This window comes from Alternaria postmessia (assembly GCF_024291825.1).
Source record: "Alternaria postmessia strain BMP 2775 chromosome Unknown scaffold_33, whole genome shotgun sequence".
Lineage (NCBI taxonomy): Eukaryota > Fungi > Ascomycota > Dothideomycetes > Pleosporales > Pleosporaceae > Alternaria > Alternaria postmessia.
In genome coordinates this window covers 261982-284986 of record NW_026260106.1, presented here as the reverse complement: position 1 = coordinate 284986, position 23005 = coordinate 261982, and the positions used below count along the sequence as shown (strand labels likewise).

At 50.9% G+C, this 23005-nt stretch overlaps 6 protein-coding genes across 6 annotated transcripts; 3 read left to right on the top strand and 3 right to left on the bottom strand.

The window, feature by feature from the left end:
* Window positions 1-3132: 3132 nt before the first annotated feature.
* J4E82_006014 (uncharacterized protein) lies at window positions 3133-3601 on the top strand (the record flags this gene model as incomplete). The annotated part of the gene is made up of 2 exons (XM_051732274.1): window positions 3133-3204; window positions 3251-3601. The coding sequence occupies 2 exons, from the start codon at window positions 3133-3135 to the stop codon at window positions 3599-3601; spliced, it is 423 nt and encodes a 140-aa protein (XP_051588065.1).
* Window positions 3602-7252: 3651 nt separating this feature from the next.
* J4E82_006013 (uncharacterized protein) lies at window positions 7253-9391 on the top strand (the record flags this gene model as incomplete). Its single annotated transcript, XM_051732273.1, has 1 exon — window positions 7253-9391. One exon carries the CDS (start codon window positions 7253-7255, stop codon window positions 9389-9391), a length of 2139 nt encoding a protein of 712 aa, XP_051588064.1.
* A 2242-nt stretch (window positions 9392-11633) lies between these two features.
* J4E82_006012 (uncharacterized protein) lies at window positions 11634-13376 on the bottom strand (the record flags this gene model as incomplete). The annotated part of the gene is made up of 1 exon (XM_051732272.1): window positions 11634-13376. The coding sequence occupies one exon, from the start codon at window positions 13374-13376 to the stop codon at window positions 11634-11636; it is 1743 nt and encodes a 580-aa protein (XP_051588063.1).
* Window positions 13377-13919: 543 nt separating this feature from the next.
* J4E82_006011 (uncharacterized protein) lies at window positions 13920-14642 on the top strand (the record flags this gene model as incomplete). Its single annotated transcript, XM_051732271.1, has 1 exon — window positions 13920-14642. The coding sequence occupies one exon, from the start codon at window positions 13920-13922 to the stop codon at window positions 14640-14642; it is 723 nt and encodes a 240-aa protein (XP_051588062.1).
* Window positions 14643-14789: 147 nt separating this feature from the next.
* J4E82_006010 (uncharacterized protein) lies at window positions 14790-16651 on the bottom strand (the record flags this gene model as incomplete). Its single annotated transcript, XM_051732270.1, has 5 exons — window positions 14790-15415; window positions 15459-15719; window positions 15781-15956; window positions 16056-16250; window positions 16308-16651. The coding sequence occupies 5 exons, from the start codon at window positions 16649-16651 to the stop codon at window positions 14790-14792; spliced, it is 1602 nt and encodes a 533-aa protein (XP_051588061.1).
* A 3707-nt stretch (window positions 16652-20358) lies between these two features.
* Window positions 20359-22245, bottom strand: J4E82_006009 (uncharacterized protein; the record flags this gene model as incomplete). Its single annotated transcript, XM_051732269.1, has 4 exons — window positions 20359-20568; window positions 20621-21520; window positions 21570-21936; window positions 21986-22245. 4 exons carry the CDS (start codon window positions 22243-22245, stop codon window positions 20359-20361), a joined length of 1737 nt encoding a protein of 578 aa, XP_051588060.1.
* Between the last annotated feature and the right edge of the window lie 760 nt (window positions 22246-23005).

Sequence of the window (23005 nt, the reverse complement as noted above, 5' to 3'; positions counted from 1 at the left end):
GCGTCCAGATTGGAGAGCCTCGATTATGATTCGCGCTGTCGCGTAAAGGTTGTGACGCCTTCAGGCGACCGCTGCCCCTCCCTCCAAGACTGCGCCATGGCTTCATTGCCAACTTCAACCTGCTTACCTTCTACACATGCCTTCAGTCAAGGACTTGGCCTTTCGGTAAAACCCTGAAAATATTCTTGTCCTTATCTTTGGGCTCTTCCCTCAACTTTCAGCATCTTTTGTTATTTAGATAGGCAAGCCATTCACGACTTTCGCGTCATCAACGACACTCCACCACGAATGAGGGAAATCCACAAACCAAAGTGAAATCATATTGTCGAACCTAGCTTCATTGCCGACATGCCTTATTGCGCTCCTTGCTCAACGTTCGCCGATTTCGCAGAGCTACCACCGGTCCCTCACCCTGCACGGAAGTGGTCGTCCTTGAGTGATTTGATTGCGTCAGCACGGTCTGGCTGTGATCTCTGTACGCTGTGTTGGCAGTACGTTCACGACTTCAACTTCGAAGACGACAGTGGACCAATCTGGCTTTGTTGGGGCAAGGGTTCAAACAATGACAATGGAGCTGAGCGCTTGGAGCTTCGTCTGACGAAACTCGTGATCAATCTCGAGGTTCAGGATCGCTCACACACGATTGTGGCAGATGACGATGTGATAACACAAGCTCGACGACTTCTCGAAAAGTGCCTCTCCTCTCATGAAAAATGTAGCGAGATAGCCGTCCTGGATCCTAAAAGGAGTGGCGAGAATGACTCAGAATCTGCCGATCGTTGCCCTGAGCTGAAGTCCTTGCCACGTCGACTGTTGGACTTATCCCAGGAGTCTGATATCCTCGTCATCGACGTGGAATCGTGGATAGCTGACGGTATCTCCTCGGTAGCTGAGCTGTCACAGTACTGTACTTTGAGCTATCGATGGGGAGTTGTAACTCAAAGTTGCATCCTTAGAGCGCCTTTTTCTAGCCAGATCAGTATTGGCATGGCAGATATGCCTCAGACTTTCAAGGACGCCATCGAGATAACACGGCGACTTGGTATTCGATTCCTGTGGATAGACGCTCTGTGTATCGTTCAGCCTGAAGCTTGTGGCGATTACACAGATTGGAATGCAGAGGGCCCTCGTATGGGTTCCATATATCATAACGCTATATTCACCATCGCTGCGACCTGTGCTGATAGTGTTACGGACGGGTTTCTCTCGAAAGTAGATAGCACGAGGATACGCGCAATCCCTTGCAAAGTCACTTACCGTGCAAGTAATGGAGAGGTACAATCCAGTCTTGCGAAGACATGCGGCATGAATTATGATCATGTCATCGATGATTCGGCTCTCAACAAGCGTGGTTGGGTCACTCAAGAGCGGTTTCTTTCACGACGTGTGCTTCACTTTACGGTTCAAGGCATTATCTGGGAATGTTCCAAAACCAAGGAGCATGGTAGCAGCGCTGTATCACGGATGATCGTACTCAATATTGAGGCCCCTGATCTCTTCGATTCGGTCTTTCGTAAGAATCTGAACACGAAAGCTTGGATGAAGATCGTCAGTCGATATTCACACACTAGCTTTACTAATGCAGAGGACCGATTGATCGCTCTTTCATCACTGGCTAGGTTCTTTCATTCCAGACTTGGTCATAAAAATGCATACTGCGCGGGAATGTGGTGCAGCTCCTTGAAACAAGATCTACTCTGGCACAGAAGATACCCGCCGGATTCCGAAACAGACCAAAGATCCAACTTAGCTCCCACTTGGAGCTGGGCCTCGGTGACGGGAGCCATTGGTTATCTGGAGGAAAGCAATCGGGGAAAGCCATACCCCCAGCCTGTGGTCCCACCAGCACGAGTCTTGAGCGTACGCTCAATACCTACGCCCCGCGATAGTTTGTATGGAAACGTCCTTGTAGGGAGACTTGAGCTCGTTGCGCAAATTCTTGATGTTATGATATGGACAAAGAATGCAAAATCTCGCCAGCTCAAAGAAGATGTTCAAAACAAGCGCGTATCAATTTTGCGTTCAGTCTATTGGGATGAGTTACAAGAAGACTCTACAGAGGAGGAGCAGTACCAAATCATCCCTTTTCGTTATTTCCAACGTTTCAAAAATCCGTTATCCCACACCTCTCACCCCGCGATCATTGTTAAAAAGCTGCCCTCGACAATTGCCGCAGCCACAAAACACGATCCTATTCGTACGTACCGCAGGATTGGCCTGTTGGAGGATGTTCATAGTGAATCGGTGGTGACGCAAGGTGATTCTGAAAAGGCAAGGTACAACTACGGCCAGGCTGTGCAAGACGTGGAGACCTTATTTCTAGTGTGATTTTAGGACAGCATATGAGCATTATGGATAGAAAGCCCCATGTTCTGGCTGCTCGTGGTGACGGACCGTTCTACAAAACAAGGCATGGTTTATAGTGTGCCTATGAGCATGCACAAGATCAGCTTGCGCCGCGCTCATAGTGGTTTAGGAGAGCTATGCACATATCCAATTCACAGACCGGGATCGGACCTGTACGATATGCACAGTATATCGAGGACAGAAACCGCAAGTCATGGCTGCGTTCTAATATATACCTGGTATTGAGCAATGCTGTCGATGGGTCTCATGCGAGAGACCTACTATATGCTCACTGTTCAGACCACAGTTCGAGAGCAGTGGTCAAAGCCTTGAACTGCTGTTTGCAACGAGAATTGCTACCTGTTTGTAATAAATTCAGATCAATCACCGATGAAATAACAATTGACTCATGAATCTGGTCGACTCCAGGCAATGGCAGCGTGACCACTCAAACAATCCTGCTGACTGGCACTTAGCAAACGAATATCCGCTCATCAAGGCCCTTATGACGCGGCAGTCTCCCCTTCACTATACGATAGTGAGAGAGAATGTGTCACCTAGGATTCGAAGACGATTTGACTATACTCCTTGGAATCCGACCTTATCACACTTAGTCACTTCGAATATAGATCCATTTTCAGAATATATATCCCTTGTTTACCATACTGTCACTTCTTCTCTCCAGTACGCCTTAATCTTCTCTTCAGACTTTGGATTGCTGAGTACAACACATTTTACCACTACTTGATCAACCCTCTTCAACCATATACTGGAAAAGATACCAATATGTCCGACCACCAAAGCGATAACAACATCCCTTCCTCTTCATCAGCCCCTACTAACAGTGGATTATCTAATGTAAGTCTCCCTTGAACCGTATTTGCCCATCATTAACCTCCTCAAGTCTCCTCGGGGACAAATCTTCCCGAGTCCAGGCCTCTATGGGAACCTGTTAACACATGAGGTACCCAAAGAGGAGTCTATCGACAAGCTAGTGTCTCGTATCATGGCCCCACCTCGCGACCTGTACAGTGCCGACGGCAAGACAGTCACGCTGACTAAAACCTGGGTGGTTGGTCTTATCGGCAAAGACCGCTTCGAAGACTCGGGCCCACTTCTTTACCACGTCCTTTGTCATGGTGACGAGCTTCGCGACCATGGTCTCGAATACGGCTTGTCCGAAAAGGTCTTGAGCTGGTTGATCAGCACCGAGGACACTGTGGAGTTGCCCATTGGTCATTTCAGTTACGTCTAAGAGGGTACTGGGAGAGCAAGTCTTCTCCGAGAGATCATGTCGGACGGTAGATTGTGACGATAAACACCTAGTAGTGTTCACACGTTCACGACTTGTGGCTCTTGGCAGTTTAGAGACAGTAAGAATGTGACATGGCTGGCTAGACCATCGGATGTTCTTGCGATAGATGAGATGGCTAGAGAGTATATGAGCGTCAAGGCCTTTGACTCGGAAGTCTTCGTAGCATGAATTGGATAACTACGATACCACTACGTCCGCGTGGCAACATAGGACATAATGAACCACACGTGAAGCTGATTTGTAACCTCATTATCAGTCGTGGAGATCTGAGGAGAGCACATGGTACTCTTCGACCATGCCTGCTCAGGGGTAAGTACTTCGTGCACCCTTTGCAGCACTTTTAAATACCTAGTCACTTGCGCTTGGCCTGCATACAACCAACAAGGCAGAGACGCGATCAGATCTCCAGTACGCATGCCGTTCCCAAAGAAGTTCACTCTTCTTGTCTTGCTGAACGCAATAGGTCCTAGGGGTTTCCGGTGCGTTTTACATTGATCTAGTAATAAAGTTCAAGCTAATGTATGCATTAAAAAGATGTCACTTGTACAGTGAACCACATCTTATACCCAATCAGACTGAGCAACAGCACATCAAGTTCAACGCGGAGTTGTATAAATACAATGCGTCGGACTATTGAATAATCTCCTTGCTTCACCGGTCCCGGAAGTGATTGATTTCTTTTTCCAAGTGATTGGTCTACGGATGTTACCGTCCAAATGAGGCCAAGACGTTACTGTAACTCTGACTTCCGGCGGAGAGGGCAGATCATGCACAAGAAGAGTCCGTCTGTCGCACACGTTGCTCCGCCAAGGGTGATCATCCATCTTGGCGCGCCATTTCCGCGATCTTGTGGAACTCGAAACGACTACCATGGGAGGTCAGGAGGTATCCAGGGTGTTGCCCTATAGGAGCTTGCCCAGTCGTGACGAAACCTTGATCCTAACAAGCACATAGTCTTGTTAGCGGAAGCTTCACTGCGTCTTAGCGCGGTGTCAACAGATTTGGTGCCTGAGAGACGGTCTAAAACGTGTTCCTGGATTCAGTGTTAGTCCATATTGCATGCCTGCTCCGTAGAAACAGTGGAACTCTTGTGGGCCGAAACGTCACTATGTACGCGAGATGTGTAGAACGTCTGAAAGCGGTGTCAACAGCGCCCACCGCTGGTTTGGTTAGTCTTGTGTCTGTTGCGCTGTGCTGCCTGCCAAGGGACAGATGCTTTGTCCGTTGTCGTTGATGATGTGTTGTGACAGTAACGGGAAGGAAGCTGATCCCGACGCACATGTGGTCAATCTGGTCTAGATTGGCTGTTCGGACTATGAGCGGCAAATGAACAAGTGCCAAGCGCGGAACGCAGTTCCTCCAGGGTGCCAAGAAGTGTTCAATAAAAGCAAGTCGTCGAGATTATTGCCAAGGTTGGTGATCCACGGCGTGGAGGTAGTGGAACGAAGACGTGTCTTTAGGAATAGTTTTTGTGAAACAATTATCCATGCACAATGCAGTCCATCTTACATATTCACGAGGTCGGACCGACGGTGTTTGAGTTGCTGTCGCATATTGCAAGCAGGCCGGGTCGAATACTGAGAGATGGTCGTGACTTCCTTCCGAATGCGCGTACCCCACAAAACGCACGAGCCGCGTGCAGATGGAGAAATAGCGCAATCTCCGCTGCGAAACGTGTTGAACGTTCTGCGGGTGGAAGAAGAAACAACGACTACTGCAGGTGCAAGTGGGTGACAGTGGAGAAACTACGGGATAGGAAACCAGTCGCTTGACTACAAGTCTAGCAGGACTCACCGCCATAGTTACGCGACGACGTCAGAGTGTGTATGTATTGGCCAGGCTGCATCTGTCAGCTATGCGATGGAATGAGGCGGAGTATGCCTGTTGCGTGGGAGCAGCAGGCTAATTACTCCAATGGCCGACGTTGACGCAAATCTCTTGCAAAGCAAAACCGAGTTGGCTCGCCCGACGTTTGGAGTGTCGTTGACCTATTCGTGGAACGCGATCAGGGTGCACATGGTCGCGATCGGGAGCCGTCTCAGCAGGCGTCCCTGTCAAGAGCACTGCAGATGCTGGCAGGTTGCATGAGGTGACACGAACCCCGCAATCCCATTTGATAGCACTGGAGACAGATGCTCAGTGACCACGGGACAGAGTCTGCAAGCAATCAATGGGCCTCGAAACCTCGGTGTCGTACTATATAGCGTGTGTCGGCGAAGAGGGAGCTGGTCCAGCTGGTCATTGCGAGATGCAATAACCATGGCGGGGAAATGGCGTCGCAACGGCTGGTGACCCCCACGATATTCGCCTGTCGCGTTCGGCGGCAAAGGCCGCCTAAGCTTTGGATTGACGGCGCCCTGAGCTGGGATGCGAGGGCATCACGGCGAACCATCGTCAGTTGATGTCTAGAGCTGCACAAGCAGCACATCCGCAAGGAGAGCGAATGTCGGCACGGCGGACACGGAGGCGTCCGCCTACGACCAGACGGTGTACAGAGGACGGCAGGCTGTCTTTGAAGCACATTGATGATGACTGCAGCAGCTCAGACCACATCCAAAGGCGGGTGCGGCATTTTTTCCACTGTCCAGGCAAGGCCAGCATGATGCCCATTGCCCTCTCCAGGGCTCTGTCTCTCGTCTGGCAGGCGGAGGGGCGATAGGAAGCGCTGCTGAATCAAGGGGGGCCGCCGTCACGCGATGGCGTATCGGAGTGGTTCAGTTAGTAAACGCCTGGTGGCTGGTTGCAAGACGTAGTTGCATTGTGTCGGAAGCGCGGGTTCGTGCTAGACGTGAGCCTCGTTTGGGCTTTTGTGGAGATGAAAGGGAAGGCCGTAAGTAGACAAGCCGGGCGGTCAAGCTTTGCAGTCTACGATCATCGACGCACATCATCCATCATACGGCGCTGGTGTGTGGTCGCAAGGTCCGGGTCCTGGGGCAGAGCGCACGGTGTAAGAGCATTACTGGGCGGCCTTTGCAAGACGTGCATCCGGCCTGCAGGTGGCCTCTGGCGCTGTGGGGGTTGCGCAGGGGACTTGGGCCGGGGTGTTTTTGGCGTGAATTAAAGAGAGTTTAGTCCCTCTCTGCGACTTCTGGAGCCCACATATCATTGCGCGAGGCCCCGGGCGCCGTCTGCTCATACTTTCTGGGACCATTGCCGTCTCTGTCTGGCCTGATTGCTATTCCAAGGTTAAGTGCGCGAGCAAGGCGGAGAGAGGGACGTCATCTTCCCTGTCGCTTGCCTGCCTGCATCTGGACCCTTCGACATTCACCCCTCGGCCGCTGCAAACCTCAATCGCGTGTCGTCGGTACCACATTCCGACGCAACATAATTCTTCTTCCCCAGTCACCCATAGCACTTTGTGTATATGGCTCTGTCACAATTGCAACATTTCTACCACACCCCGCTCCTGCTGCCCACCCTACACCTGCATTCGTGCAGTACGCTCGAAGGCTCGTATAACCGTCCGAGCCCTCTCCAGCGTGCGTAGCGACAAATCCCAGCACCCCGTCGTATCCCCGTATCCGCAACATTCACCCTCGACAACGCTCGGTCCCTTGCCGACCAATCGGAGAACAGCAGTCACCCTTCACCATGCCGATGGTCGCTGAACAGCCACGGCAACTGTCGATTTCCTTCGATGAGCAAACACTCTCCGACCGACTTCGCTACCGCGACTCACGCCCGCTCGACCACCGCTTTGCTATTGAAGAGGAGGACGAGAGTACCGGCACCGCAAGCGAGCCCGCAGAGCCTCTCACGCCCACCAGCCATACCAGCGAGGGCTCACCCTTCTCGCATCCCTTCCGTGACGATGATGGGTCTGTAGACGACGTGTTCGCGACCCCACGCCCTACCACGGACGACATGGAGAACAAGTCACATTCCCAAGAAGCGCCCCAAAATGCCCAAAGCCCACCAAGCATTCAGGCGCCTCAACAGGTCGAGCGACAGTCACCACCAGAGAAGCGTGGCCTCGGAAAACTGGGTTCTCTAATCCGCGGCAAACTGCACAGAGGACATTCAAGCAGAGATGGAGGTAACCAATCCGAGACTCCTAACTTTTCGACGCCCAACAGGTCTCCCAAAACAAAGGCAGAGACCAACACATACATTGTCAAGACTGGTGTAGATGGACCAGCTGAGATAGCAACACCAGCGGTCGATATCCCCAAGCAAAGTAGGAGATTGAGTTCCTTCTCACTCACACGACGCTCGGATAAATCTTCCCGTGCAAATTCCCCGCCCTTGTCTGGCTCGCCTATGAGCAGACCATCGATGGACAAGCGACCAGGACTTGGCGAAAAACCTGCATCCTCTACCGGCCTGGCAAGCATGAGCAGACCTCGACCTGGTGTCACCTGGGCAGGCAGTGGAAATGCGAATTCTACTACCAGGAAGTCGGGTTTCTCACGGAGACGGTCAGCAAGTACGGAACAAGTGCCACGTATTGATGAGAACGCAGAAAAGCCCACCGCTGGTATGCTAACTACTTTCTCCAAGCCGGCCGTCCAAGGTGTGGGCATGAAGGCACGGCGGCTTAGCATAAATCTCCCAGATGACTTCATAATAGACTGGTGCGAGCTGGATAAGGAGTTCAAAAGTTCGAGTTTGATGCCTGGAAAGAGGGGGAAAATTCTAGGCAAAGGTGCAACGTCTGAAGTTCGGATCATGGCAAGAAGAGGTGGCATAACCAGGGAAGAGGATTTAGTAGCTGTAAAGGAGTTCAGAGAACGCGACAAGGACGAAACCGAGGAAGACTACGTCTTGAAGATCAAGTCCGAATACAGCATTGCGAAGAGTCTGCACCATCCGAATATTGTCGAAACCGTACGGTTATGCACGAATCGCGGCCGCTGGAATCACGTAATGGAGTTTTGTACATATGGAGAGATCTACTCGCTAGTAGAACGGAAGCTTTTCGCGGGTGGTGCGGAAGGGTTTTATAGTCGGGACGATCGGTTGTGCTTTTTCAAGCAATTACTGCGGGGCGTCGACTACTTGCACAGCCACGGCATAGCTCACCGAGACATCAAGCTAGAGAATCTGCTTCTTAGCAAGGAAGGCCATCTTAAGATCTCGGATTTTGGCGTGGCAGAAGTTTTTAGCGGTGAGCATCCTGGGCTTCGCGCGTCTGGTGGTGAATGCGGGAAGAACATGGGCGAAATCCGATTATCTGCGCCTGGCATCTGCGGCAGTCTGCCCTACATCGCTCCAGAAGTACTCGAGAAAGACCACAGCTACGACCCGCGTCCATTAGATATATGGTCAACAGCCATTGTCTACCTCACCATGACCTTTGGGGGATGCCCATGGCAGGCTGCGAAGCCTGAGTTCGAGTACTATGCAAGATTCAAGAAGGGCTGGGATTCATGGCTGGAGCGTCACCCAGATGGTGATATCTTCGATGGTATCGACGGCCACCCAAAGTGCGGCAAGCTTTTCAGCCTCATCGAGCCCCCATCTATCAAACGACTGATGTTGAAGATGCTGCACCCGAATCCCTCTAAACGCATCACGATTAAGGAAGTACTCAAAACTACCTGCATTAAGAACATTGGCTGCTGCTGTCCGGAAACATACGATGACCCCAAGATCACGTTTGACGCTTCCAAGGCATCGAGTGCTAGGACCGCTGCTCCGAAAAAGTACCTTCACCACCACATTCCACCCAAGCCGGAGAATAAGGTTGGAAAGGCGTTCACTCATCGGTTTGACATGGGCGAACGATAACAACAACTGCATTTTTTGATGACTACTGTTTCACGATCACTGCATTACGGCGCTTGGATGTTGAGCATAGCGGGTCAAAAGGCGGATCTTGTGTCGTTTACAGTCTCGGTGCTGCACTGTATTCTTGTCTCACTAGCATGTCAGTTCTTGCAGTATTCATCGAATGCTCATTTCAAACGATCGACATATCGCATTATCTTCATCTCTCGTCCAACCTTCCATTCCCATTTCTCCCGAGCATCTTTCCCTATCAAACACACGTTGCGCGCACGATCAACATCATTGGCAGCCCTGCAGAAAGCGCAAAACGGCGATTGCCCTAGTAGCACACACCGACGCTCCACTGCCTCCACTGACTTTCGGAGCAATTATGATTGCGCAACTTGCAGCTAGCGATAGCTTGTGCTGATCTTCCGCTCTTTATCGCTAAACCCTATCTTCTGACACATCTGTAGCTTTCGTCATAACGCATAGCGGCCGCACCGACCCTCCTCACATTTCGCTGTTATGGGGCATTGGATCCCGACCTTGCATCGCTGCGATGGGAATCAGGACGGTTGGTTTGCTAATGGCCCGTCCGTCCGACGTGGCGCCGAGATACTTGGGTCTCTGGAACGCTGGTCGATTGCCTTGGCGAGGGAGGAAAATGAGTCGCGCGCGGAACAAGACAATGCTGCGATCGTAGACCTGAGAGTGGGTGGCGTATAACGGGTACAACGCCCGCTATGTTGCGCATGCCTAAGGTTGCGTGTGCGAATACGGAATCTGCATGTCATCAAAACGTGGGGAATGATCAGAGCATGGAGTAAGTCGACAAGACGCGAATCCGACCCAAGGAAATGACCATCTCGACGAAAACACGTGGGGAAGATAATACGCTGACAGTGCGCGATTGAGTTTTGATGGAACGAAGCATTGGCGCAGCACGTTAGCGGGCGGCGCTGGGCGATTTCCCAAACATGCTTCTCGAATGCGGGGCACAAGTCAAGGCCGTCGTCCACATCCTCGCTCACAGTATGCCAAACTTCCGCCGAGCTTCAATCAAGCGTTTGAGCCGAAGTAACACAGAAACCGCGTCATGTCACCATCGGCGCGTTGGTCGGAGCAGAGAATCGGCGATACGTCCGAAGCTGACTACGTCTCAACTATTCGGCCTTCCGACTTCTTACGCGAGTGGGCGGGGTAACGCGTTGCTGCAGTGGTGTGTCGCGTGCAGCTCAGCTTGGATATCACACGACTATGAACAGCATGGCAAGCAGACGGGAGGCGGCGCGGCCGAGCTCTCTGTCCCGTGCTTGTTGCGGCTGAAAAGAAGGTTGTGGTTGTAGGCATCAATGACGTATATTTGGCTGTCCACACCCCCACGAGATGGGTTCTTCGAATGAACCTCAATAACTCTTCCACACATGAAGCCCTTCGAACAAAGTTGTTAATTAAAGCACATGAGGACCAAAGATACCTGTACTCTCAACAAGTCCGCATGCACATCTGGATGGCAGCACACGAGGACGAAGATCACGTTGGCAAAAGACCAATACATAATCCACATACTCTTTCCTACCCAACACCTCCATCCACTCCTATACGCTCACCCCCCAACTCCGCATTAATAATTCCGAACAACGTTTTCTTTCACCCATGCAGATCTGCCTGAAGTCATGCAATGCACAGCGCATCCCTGCCGCATCACCTTGCAGAGTGCGGTGTGATGGACTTTTTCTTCCTTACATCGCACGGCACGTGTCCACCTTGACGCCCGATACTATGCAACCATTATGGCATTAAGGTTTACGCCCAGTGCGCCTTATCTCACATAAGGTGTCTCGAAGCGAATGCTTAGCATAAGAGTGATAGGTTGGGGTGAAACGCGTGATACGTGGAGTTGCACGAGATGCGTGGGGTGTGACTAGCGGTGGAGAGTAACAGTAGGTGTGGTCGGGTATACGGCACATGCTGCGGTGTGCGTCATAGGAGATGGAATGGAAGGTCGTTGTTAACAAACTTGAGAAGAGAAAAGCTTCTTGCTACATGCGTGTATTGCGTATACATATGTAATGTTTTCCATGTAGTAATATGCGTGAAAATGCAAGATACGATAAATCACTTTCAACGCGTCTTCTGAATTATCAATAGTTGAATATCAGCTATCGTCGCTAGTATATATTCCACGTCGTGTACAACAGTCTTTCTCTTCCACTCTATCATCACGCAGCTCTACCCACTACGGCTGCGTACTTCCCACTTACCACATCTCCCACACGCCCTCTGGTAACACCGACCTCATAATCTTCCAATGACTAACCGCACCATCTTCATGGAACTTCTCCAACTCGCCAACATCCGCGTTACCCATAACCCTACCTCCATCTTCCTTGCTGACGAAATCGTACTTGACCTCCAACTTCCTCTGCGGCTGAAGGAAATTTGTGCGTGCAATACTACCTAGGAAGTCCTTTGGAACCGCATCACGGAACTTAACAGCCGCTTTGCCTAGCCCATGATCGTTCTTGACGCAGAAAATGACCATGTTGATGAAATCAGCTTCACCCTCTTTGTGTTCCTCTGGTGCGGGAGAATCGCGGAAGAGGCGGCAGGCAGGGAAGATGGCGTGAATGGTGTTTAGTACTAGTCTGGTCGAACCCAGTGTAAGGTCACCAGCGTAGTTGATCGCTACAACACCCTCTGGTGTCAACAAGTCGTAGAGGCCTTGCATGAACTCTGTGGTGAAGAGATAGACAGGTTCTGCGCCGCCAGTGAAGACGTCGTGAATGATGTAGTCGAAGCTGCCTGGTGTTGATACGGATTTGCGCGCGACGTAGGCGGTTGCGTCGTCGATTACGGCGGTGTGATCGGGGCTCAGATCAAAGTATTTCGTGGCGTAGTGGTGGACTACAGGGTCAAGTTCGACAATTGTAGTGTTGATGCCGTGCTTGATCATGGCGTTAGGTGCCGTGCCGATACCAAGACCAATTACCAGAGCGGACTTCTTGCTATCATCGATAGTAGGTAGAGTGTCTACTGGCGGTTCGATGAGACGGACAGCTTCGAGAAGGACAAAGACCGCGAATATGGATTCCCGTTGCCGTTGACCCTTAGCATAAGCTTGCGGTGTGACTTGCCACTCGCCACCAAGGAGAGAGTGGTCACATCGAAGGAGACGGAAAGCATTGTCGGCGTGGTTCTCGAGGACGGATACATATCCCGTAACAGATTCCTGACGAGCGAGAAGCGTGTAGTTTTGTGTAGCTTGCAACGTGGAGTTTGCTAATTGGAGACCATGAGCTGAAGGGTGATGCGGGTTTGTCCAGAGCGTGTGCAGAATTGCTGGGAAGGCGAAGAGGATGACACGCGATGGGCTAAAGAAGGCAGATGCTGACGCAAGCAGCATCTGCATACCCACGCGTGTAAAGTAAACGGATGTTCCGATGAAGCTTGGGATGAGAGCGCTGCTGATCTTGGCCACGGTCGACACGGTAAAGTAGGATGCCGTAGGGACAATGACCTCCTTGATAGGCGAGGGGTTGATACCAGTGATGTCGATGCATTCCAGGAGATCGGCCGCAGCGAACACTGAGAGGAATAGCAGGGGAAAGTATGTCAGGGACTCGATGAGTAGAGGTCCATATTCGATACCGATCTTTCCGCTGTATGGAAACAGTAGAAACTGAATGACGGGGGTCCAGTACGCAACTACAGCGATGTACTGTGCGACATTTGCAGATACGTAGCTCTTCAAAGCGCGTCGCGTGATAAGAGCTCCAACAGCAGTGAGGGTCATCGTGCGTTGGTGATGTAGGGATGCAGGAATTGATCCATAGACCGGTGATAGATTGAGCTGCGAAACTGGTGATGCGAAACCTGCAACCAGGAGGAGTGCTGCCGCTCTACCAACATTCAAGAGGATAGTTGATGCTGAAGCATTTTGCGCCTGTGGTTCCACCTCTTTTACTGCCTTCGGCTTCTTCTGGGTCTTTTTTGGTGACATGCTGTGAAATTCCTGTTCTATCTCTTTCTATAAATCAAATGCGATATCTCTTGATCCAGTTGAGGTGGTAACTTTTGCGATAAAAAAAGAACGACAGTATATTTTCAATGTCGAAAAGACCAGATATTGCGAAAATGCTCCAAGCGACCTAAGGTCTTCGCCCACTCTACACGGACCGTATATCCGTGATAGTGGTATTCGGCCTGCGAACGACGAGATGGATCAACGCAACGCAAAAGAAGGATATAAGGCAGGAAAAGGAAAAGAAGGGACGTTGAGATTAAAAAGCCAGAAGGCCAGCTGTTCCTGGCTGAATTGTTTGATGCACGGGTGAAACTGGCGATCATTAAGGTGGAGTTCGTTTCGACTGGGCGCGTTTCGCACTAAAGTGTGGCGCCTAATACCGCGTGTGGCGTCATTACCAAGCATTGCGAGATTGAGGATGCGCGCCGTGATCGATTGCTCCTCACACCTCAACTGCAGTGGGAGGACCTCTGAAGTCTCAGTCCCCTTAGCATGCCATACATGACGGGATCACCCACGATGGCGTCTCTCGCCCTACGACCAGCGAACGCGTCGGAAGAAGCCAAGAACCCCGCCGACGTTCACGACAGTACCAACGGTGATGCACCGGCACCTGTAGATGAAGATGTAGCCATGGACGACGACATAGACGAATCGCTGCTCCGCGACCAACTACGCCAACAACAAGACGAACGCGCCCAACGACTCCAAGCAAAGAACAGGCGCAAGCGCTACCTCGAGGTACACCCCGAATACTTCTCCGACTCGTCGCTCGAACTCGCCGACCCGCTTCTCTACGACCGTCTTATACGTCGCTTCCAAACCGCATCCGAACGTGAAACTGAAGGGCGCAAGAAGGGCTTCTCTGGTCAAATGGCCACGGATCTGTGGCGCGCCGAAGCAAAGAAGGATGCGCTTTCACAGCCAGACCCAAACAGTCTCTTCACATACAACCGAGGACCACAGGGCCAGATAGTGGAGGAGGACAAGGACGATGTGCAAATGACAAAGGAAGAAGGGAGGGCGTGGTGGGTGGACGAAATGACACAGCGTTTCCTGAGAGGTGGGGACGAGGATTTTGAGTATGAGAAATTGGTGGACAAGAACCCCAAATACGATGATCCTGAGCAGGAGAGAGACTTGGAGGATGCATATTTCGACAGCATGGAGAGCGACTTTGACTCGGATGGGGAGGGCAAGGAGAAGGTGCTCACGGGTGAAACAGGCATACAAGACTACTGAGCATAATCGAGTGATGATCAGACAGTTAAAGAGAAGTCGAGGCGAGGAGATACTCTTTTAGTCGTTCTGGACATCTGCGACATCCAGCGAACGGGTACGCGGTCACACATGCTAATTGTCTAGAGTACGAGACTAACAACACCCAGGCTAGAGGAAATACCTGAACGTAATCGCCCGATCACCGAGCGCGCCCAGCTCCTCCGGACTATACCCGTTATGCGCACCTTCGGCTACCTGTCGTTCCCTCTTCGCATTGATGCGCTTGTAGTTGAACACTATGAACAGCAATGCTAGAATACCCGCCACGATAAATCCGAGCTCAAGAGCGTGGCCGAGAAGATATCGCGGCGCATCCTCTGCACGATAGAAGTTGGAGGCCATGGCGCCCGCCAAATTACCTACGGCGATCTGGATAGCTTGTCCTGTAGCTCTCTTCGTACTTCCAGCCAAATTGTTGCTGAGCCATGTGATATTTCCTGGAAATGCCGGATAAAGAGCACAAGCAGCAATGAAGACACCTGCATATACGAGTCCTGGTACGCTGCCGCCTGCGATACACATGATAAAACCAACGGCCATAATGCAGAGGCATACCAAGATAAACGGATACCGCTTGCCAACCTTGTCGCTGTAGTATGCGACGACAACAGCAAGGACGGACGCGGTGATGTAAATGGGTACGGTCAAGAGTTGAGCTGTCGAGGAGCTATATCCGAGTGCGCGAATGATCGAGGGCAGGAAGAGCGATATGCCGTATAGTGGACATACGATTCCTGGCTCTATTAGCTTGGCCTATCAAAAGATGAGATAGAAGACCAGACATACCCCAGTATACCAGAACATTCAACCAAATTTGCCAATCCAGAAAAGCGCTTTTGACAAATTTCCACTGAAAACTGTCATCCTGTGCTACCCTAACGCCGCCATCTACCTCTTCCTTGAAATTCTGATATTTCAGGCGGTAGACAACAAAAGCGCGTTCTTCTTCCGTGAGAAAGGAGGCGGTTTCCGGGAAATCGAAGAGGGTGAAGTATGCAATAACTGCCACGATAACAGTGAGGATTCCTTCTAGGATGACTAAGAATAAGTGTATAAAGTTAGTATATGTCTCATATACCATCCCTACGCGGATACTTACAGATCCAACGCCAACCAGCAAGATTTCCTACACCGTCCATGTGTGCAATGCCGAATGCTAGAAGACCGGAGAAGGCGCCTGCGACGGAGGCAGCGGAGAAGAAGAGGGCTTGGCGGAACTGCGCTTCATGGCGGGCGTACCACATTGTTATGTAATAGGCTACTCCAGGAAACAGACTGTTCGTAGCGACTGTTAGTTAGCTGTTCAGTCGCTCGCAGGATACGTTTTGTGCGAAGAGAAGACAGGGAGATGTGGTTTTGAGAAGAAGAACATACCCAGCTTCAGTTACACCTAAGAATATTCTCGCAATGAGTAATCCCTCGTAGCTTTGTACTATCCCCATGAGTGTCATGACGATACCCCATGCTACCATGATGGTTGGTAGCCAAATCGATGGCCGAAGTTTCTTGAGCAAGAGGTTCGATGGTACTTCGAAGAAGGCGTACGTAAAGAAGAACACTGTTAGACACCTAAATTTGTCGTTAGCCTATCGAAACAAGACCGCGATGGGATTACGAAGAGCATACCAGTTGTATTGCGCACCAGTCATGTTGAGATCTTCAGTCAACCCTTCAATCTTCGCATTACCGATGTTTCCTCGATCCAAAAAGGACAGCAGGTACAACAGAGCTAACATTGGTATGAGGCGCAAGTCCATCTTTCGCAGTATCTTCTTCTCGTCAAGGTGGGCGAAAGATGCCATCGTCACACCAGGACTCGTAGCCAATGCATCGATACGCTCCTTCTCTTCAGCCTTCGATTTCCCATGGCCGAAAGACGTGATGGAGGCTTTGCGATCCCTGTGAATGGACGTGCTATCTGGAGAATCGCTGGCTTGGGAAAGCCGATGTATGGTAGGCTTCTCGTCCATGATGGTGGCGGTGGTGTGTAGGTATCAGCGTTAGCGATAAGCGAAGCAAGCTTTGTGAGAAGAAGGGAATCGCCAGCGACAACGCGCAACGATAAGGGTATCCAAGAAGTAAAGACCCTCTAGCTCTAAACACAAAAACCTGGGGATCGTCCTAAACCACGGCATAAAAGCCACGAGCCGCTGATCAACGCCCTCGCGCGAGCGCGGACACTGCATGTTGATTATCCATCGTCTCCACCCCCATGGGGCGCACCATCACCGTCTGCCGTGAATATCCAACAAGCATCGACTTCACGCTGCGGGTACACAACCCGCCCTTACAAGCACACGCTCGGTCATACAATAAATTCCGCCATTGACGCACGCCCAGCCCCTCCCCACCCTCTTAACTTTTCTTACCTACCGTCCGGCCACTTATCATGCACGAGTGAAGCCTTCGACGTGCGTCAAGACTTTTTCCGTCCAGTCTTGAGTGAGAACAAGGGGTTTCGTAGTGGAGGCATGTGGACCTGGGGAAAGCTGGGGTAGAAGCGGAGGTGATGAACGGTACTTTTTGCTGGTTGGGGGCGATGTAAGTGGGCGCTCCAGATGGCGGGTTACTGGTTTGGGTAAGAGGCCGGGGCGAGACGGAAAGTGTTCCGCTTCACGGGACCTCTATGCATGTATAGCGCACAAACAACTCGGCTGAAGAGGCTGACCTATGATTTTGTCTTGTACATGTTACAACTATCTGAAAGAGAGACTAGTTGTGATAAACAAAATAAGCAGGATGGGCGCAAATGAATGAGGCACAGATGCTCAAGAGAGCGATCAAGTTGAAGAAAAGATTGAGCTAGCTCATTCCGTGAAGCACAGCTGGAAATCTCTTGTTGTACCGAGCAGTGGATCATGTAGGTACTAAACACCGATGTGTGAGAAGCTTCCACGGCCTTGGGATGGAATAAGTCTAAGGATTTGTCATTGATATATGAATGCTAACATCGCCCACTGCCAACGCCCTAGTTCAAATGATCGTTGGAAACTACAAAAGGAAAACTAGAAGAGGCAACGTAGTAGCAAACGGTAGCGACAGCGAGAAGAACTAAGAGCTTGAGAGACCGACTAATAAGACAAAGTTAGAAGTGAAAGAAGAAATACCAGGCAATAGAGGTTACAAAAAAGAAGACGATGAAAGATTGAGCCGTGTACAAGACGCCGTAACTCCATCATCTAAGAAGAAACAACACAAGCCTCCTTGATATAGAAAGAAAGGAGATCAAGGACTTGAGGCGAGGAATGGACGACAAGATAAGCTGAGGCGGCAGATGGCTATCCCCACGAACTCTATGATTAACATAAAGGGCAAAACGTTTGCCAGCTCGGATTTTCTGCACCGCAGTTTGGACATGTCCACATATCTTCCGAGTGGTCTGGGACGGCAATGAAACCTCCACATGCTTGAGTATAGCCAGAATTCACCGTCAAGGACGCGGAAGCACAGGGAACGTAGACGTCCGTAGATATGGGATGATACTGGAGCCCCGATTGCGACTCATGAAATTGATAGGCGAAATCTCCAGATACGTGTTTCATACTCGGTGATTTGTGTTCGATGCAATGCTCGTTGCTTCCGTAGTGGTGATCAGAGGTTTGATTGTGCTTGAAACTGGTAGACTCTCTGCTATCGATGGGGGAGTTCGATCGCTTCATATTTGCTTAAAGCAGCTTATATCGTGTTGGTCGAGTTCGTGGTGATAGTTTGGAACAATGGCTTTAATACCGAACAAAGATGCTTGAAGCAATGATTTTATATCGTGTGTGATCTGAGTGTTCTCGGTCGTTATGACTGTGGGTGGTGATGGAGCTTGAGATTGAGTGTGCTTGTTGTTGACTGATCATACAACAGCAAACTATGGTGCTGTAAGTAGTATATATGCGTCTCCAGAGAATGTGAAGCTTCAAACGACTTGGTAATAATCATTTGCCTCTTAAAACACCCGTGATGCTAACCTTGGTCCACCTTAGAAGGGGCGCGCGCTAGATTAGATGTGCCCTTCGTGCTTCATCCAGTCCCTTCTCTTAGTGCCTAACAGTTGAAAGACCAGTATCCAATACCCACATCGTGAAGAGCGCTTCACTGTGTACGTCGTAATGCTGGCATCTAAGCCTGCAAGAGGACGTTGACTGCTACGGAGTCATTGTGGTACTCCAACAAGCATCGTGAAGCCCAGGTGACGCTTCTTCATTAGGTGAAAGGTAGGGAATAAGAGAACGGCGAGCCCGATAGAAAGTGGCACAGCACGACGAGACGTAGTGCTTCACACTAGCTACCCCGGCATGTTGAGTCCTTCCCACAGACCTGATGTAAATAAGGTTTGCTGGGCGTCCTCGCCATGAGAGATCTGTAGAAGAATTGCGTCATTAACGATAGGCGAGCACAGGATGCGCCGAAATCGTGGGAAAATTGCCTATCCATGAACAAACCAGGCGCATGAACCCTAGTCCGTTGTCCAAATTTACGGCGGGCGTACAGAGAACGTGCCCTTCGCGGTGCTACTCACGTCAATAGCATTGCAGTCCGTCTTCTCAACGACTGACTCGACCTCAATTCCGACCAGTCATTCGAAAGCCGTGATGCCATAGTACCACCATAGCCACCGTCCTCTTGTGGTGGTTCATGAAGCGCGCGTAGAGGGCGGCAATCTGGCGTCACGTACTCTTCGAACCATGAGAGCGTGCGTCGTAAGGCTGCGCGGTCAACTCCGTCGGCAGGCTGAAATGTGCAGTGCAGCAGGCAATGTTGGCCTCAGAAAGGGCCCAGAGGGCCCGTGAATAGGCAGTCGGCGCACCATTTGCCTTTTCGTATACTGCTGCTTTAGGATAACGCAAGCGAAGGTAGTTGATGCGTACATGTCGCAATGTTGTGCATTCTGTGCAGGTGACCAAGAAGGACTCCACTGACGCGGAGGGCAATTACCGGCGCCATGTATATGATTGTTAGCGGTACTGCGAAGAGTCAAACATGATTTTAGCGCATAGGGACTTGATGTAGTGTTGAAGACCGATAACGCTGCGATGTTAGGGCGTGGTGTTGAAGTGCCCCCATCACAAAGGGTAACCAGCACCCAAGCTCGAGGTTGCCGTACATCCGATCGACCCGCCCCTCAGGGAGTCTCCCAGACGGCAAGGACGGCAACAATCCAAGGCTCTGTAGTTTGCTTGACGATTTGGCTCTCTGATAAGGATCTCTCCCATGCGGTGGTGCGTGAGCTTAATTATGAGGTTAATGCGACGTCGTGTTGGTGAGTTGCAGAGTTGTGCTGGGTTGGCAGGCGCGATCCACACAGCGGAGTGGGTATCGCGATTTGGCTTGGCAGACGAACCCACCGAGTGGAGAAGGCGGCGACATGGTATGCAATACACGCAATTCGCGAGTAAAGACACAGTTGCACATATATTGTTCGGATGTTCGTGGTGCGAAAGCACCTATATCTTGTTGAAGGACAATGACATGTAAATCACGAGCCAAAGCAGCATTACACCAATTACACATCAAAAGCCCTGGAAACAGACAGAATGGCAAAAATGTTGGGAAGACCAATATTTGGAGATTTTGGTAGGATCAAATTATTTTGTTGCATTAGGTGAGGTCACCGACAGCACCTTTGGTATTTCATGCATGGCAATGGTATCCAATGAATAAACGAATGGAGCCGCTGGTAACGCTTCTAAATCAACCATGCGACGAAGGTTCGGTAGAACCAACTGCTGCCCTTGCCCTCGGTAGCCTTCTTCTCCGCGGCATGGGCAAGGAAAGCCTCCTCCTCACGATCAATTTCGGCCTTGCCAGTGTAAAAGTCGGCTTCGTGAGGCTTGACCATCTTCGATTTCATGATGAATTTGTAACCGAAAATGCAAATCAGATAGACCGGAATGCCCTAAGGTGATAGGTTAGCAACGAAGCTGGATGGAATAGGTTGTGGAACTTACAAGGTATCCAGTGATGAAGTTCTTATAGTCGAAACTGCCATAGTCTTTTCCCTTGGTGAAGACGCTGAAGTTCTTTGTCAAAGCGATGAGAATGCAGAAAAATAACGCAATGTAGGAGCCAATAAGACCGAATGGAGCATGGTAGGCCATCTGGTCGTTGGTAATGCCCTGAGCGCGGCGCGCACGAACAAACCAAATGTGTGACACCAGAAGCGAGATCCAGGATAGAAGTCCGAAAATGGTCGTAAGATTGACAAAGTAGCCGAAGACAACCTTGGCATCATCTGCGGCATTCATAAAGGCAGTGCAGCAGAACAGCGCAGAGACGAGCAAAGCAGGTACGGGTACACCACGCTTGTCGGTCCAGAGGAAGATCTTGGGAGCATGGCCTTCGACAGCGAGACCGTAGATTGTACGGGACGCGATGTAGAGATCCGAGTTCGAGGCGCTGAAAGTGAAGAGCAAGATGCAAGCATTGACAAGGCCTGGAAGGTGTGGGATCTTTGCAAGCTTGATAGCAACAACGAAGGGCGAAGCGGAGGCACCAGTAGTAGCCTTGTTTGCGAAAGCCAGCTCCTCGGAGTTGTAAGGTACAATCATTCCTAGGAAGAACACCGATAAACAGTAGAAGAACAAGATCCGGTAGAAGGTAAGCTTGATCGCGCGAGGGATGGTCTTGCGTGGGTTCTGGGCCTCACCAACGGTGACACCGATGAGTTCAGTACCAAGGTAGGCAAAGACGGCATTGACCAAAGAGCTCCAGAAACCGTAGAACTTGCCGGCAGATCCGGTGGTGATGTACGGCTTGAAAGCACCTGGGTCGTCGTAGTACTTGAAACCAGTCGCTCCACCAGGTCCAGCACCGACCGCGAGGAGAAACGACAGCAAGATGACACCGACCTTTCTGCAAGTTAGTTTGAAGCTTGAGTGTTAAAAGTAAAGCACTTACAATCGTAACGACCTTGATTGAACTGAGCCAGAATTCGAGTTCACCGAAGAACTTGATACCGAAGTAATTGATGGCGATAATGGCGACTAAGAAAACTGCGATCCAGACACCCGGATTGACTTCATCTCTGGATTTCCATTCCTGGAGAATCAAAGCGGTAGCAGTAAGCTGATTCGGCGTTGTGATGACATATTTGCACCAATAAGTCCATCCAAGAGCAAAACCGAGAGCAGGGTCGCAGAAACGAGTAGCATAGCCAGCGAAACCAGAAGCGTGAGGGATCCAAGCAGCCATTTCGCCAAGAGCAGTCATGACGACGTAGACGATGAGACCGACCGAAGTGTAGGCGATGAGAATTGAACCAGGACTGTTGTCGTTAGTTTGAACCGAAACACACGCAGGTTTGCGCGACTTACCCAGATTGTGCCAAAGCCTTGCCAGTACCGATGATGAGACCAGTTCCAATGGCCCCTCCAATGGCAATCATAGTAATATGACGCGACTTGAGACCACGGTGCAGATGCGAGTGGTCGGCGTGGACAGCAACGCCATTACTGTCAACGGCAGGGACCTGTCCGGTCGTCGTCTGGTACTCGGATTTGACACCGTACTCAGGATCGGAGTTGTGAGGGCTTGCGCCGTCAGAGGAACTCGACTTGCGGTTCCAGATGGCCATTTTGAACGAGATGTGGTGTGTCCAGTCTGGTTGACTATCTCTCTATGGGGCGCTGTGGTAACAGCCGCGCACAGGTAAGAGTGGGCGGTGATTGCGGGGGCGCGAGCGCGAACCCAAGAAGGTGAAGCAATTCAAACCCTGGGGTTGGGGAAAAAGGAACTATATCGACGACAAGTCCTTCAAAAACAGGCGAGTGAGGCAGCGAGAAAGCCTTGAGCGCGCCTGAGCAGCAGGGTTGACCGGTTGTTATACGACCGAGGCTGCGGGGAGGGCGAGATAGTGGTCCCAAGGAACGGTGCTGATAACGAGCTACCCGGGAGGCTTGTCGCGGCGGGCGAAGTAACCCAAGACGGCCAAGCAGAGAGGTTTGCAGTGAAGGGATGGTGTGGAACGCGTAAAACCAGAATCAACCAATATCGGGAAGAGATCCATTCTAGAGCGTCTTGACCGCAGCGCCAATCGCCCGGTTCAGCGAGCCATGGTGGTGCGTCTGTCTTCTCCGCGTGTATCTCCTTCTTGATGCAGTTGGACTGGTGGGACTGACCCTGCTCTGCATATCTTGGCGGTGACCTTGGCATGACAAGCCAAGTTTGTTGCCTATCCTTAATTCGCTGGTAGTCTGATAAGGACATATTTGACGTCTGTGGGAACCGACAAAAAGCGCGCCATCATCAGCAACGCCCTACGAATAGCCTCGGGTGTGTTATTTTGCGTTCGTAATAGAGACGGAAGCTCCAGCCTGATGGAGCACAGCGTTGCA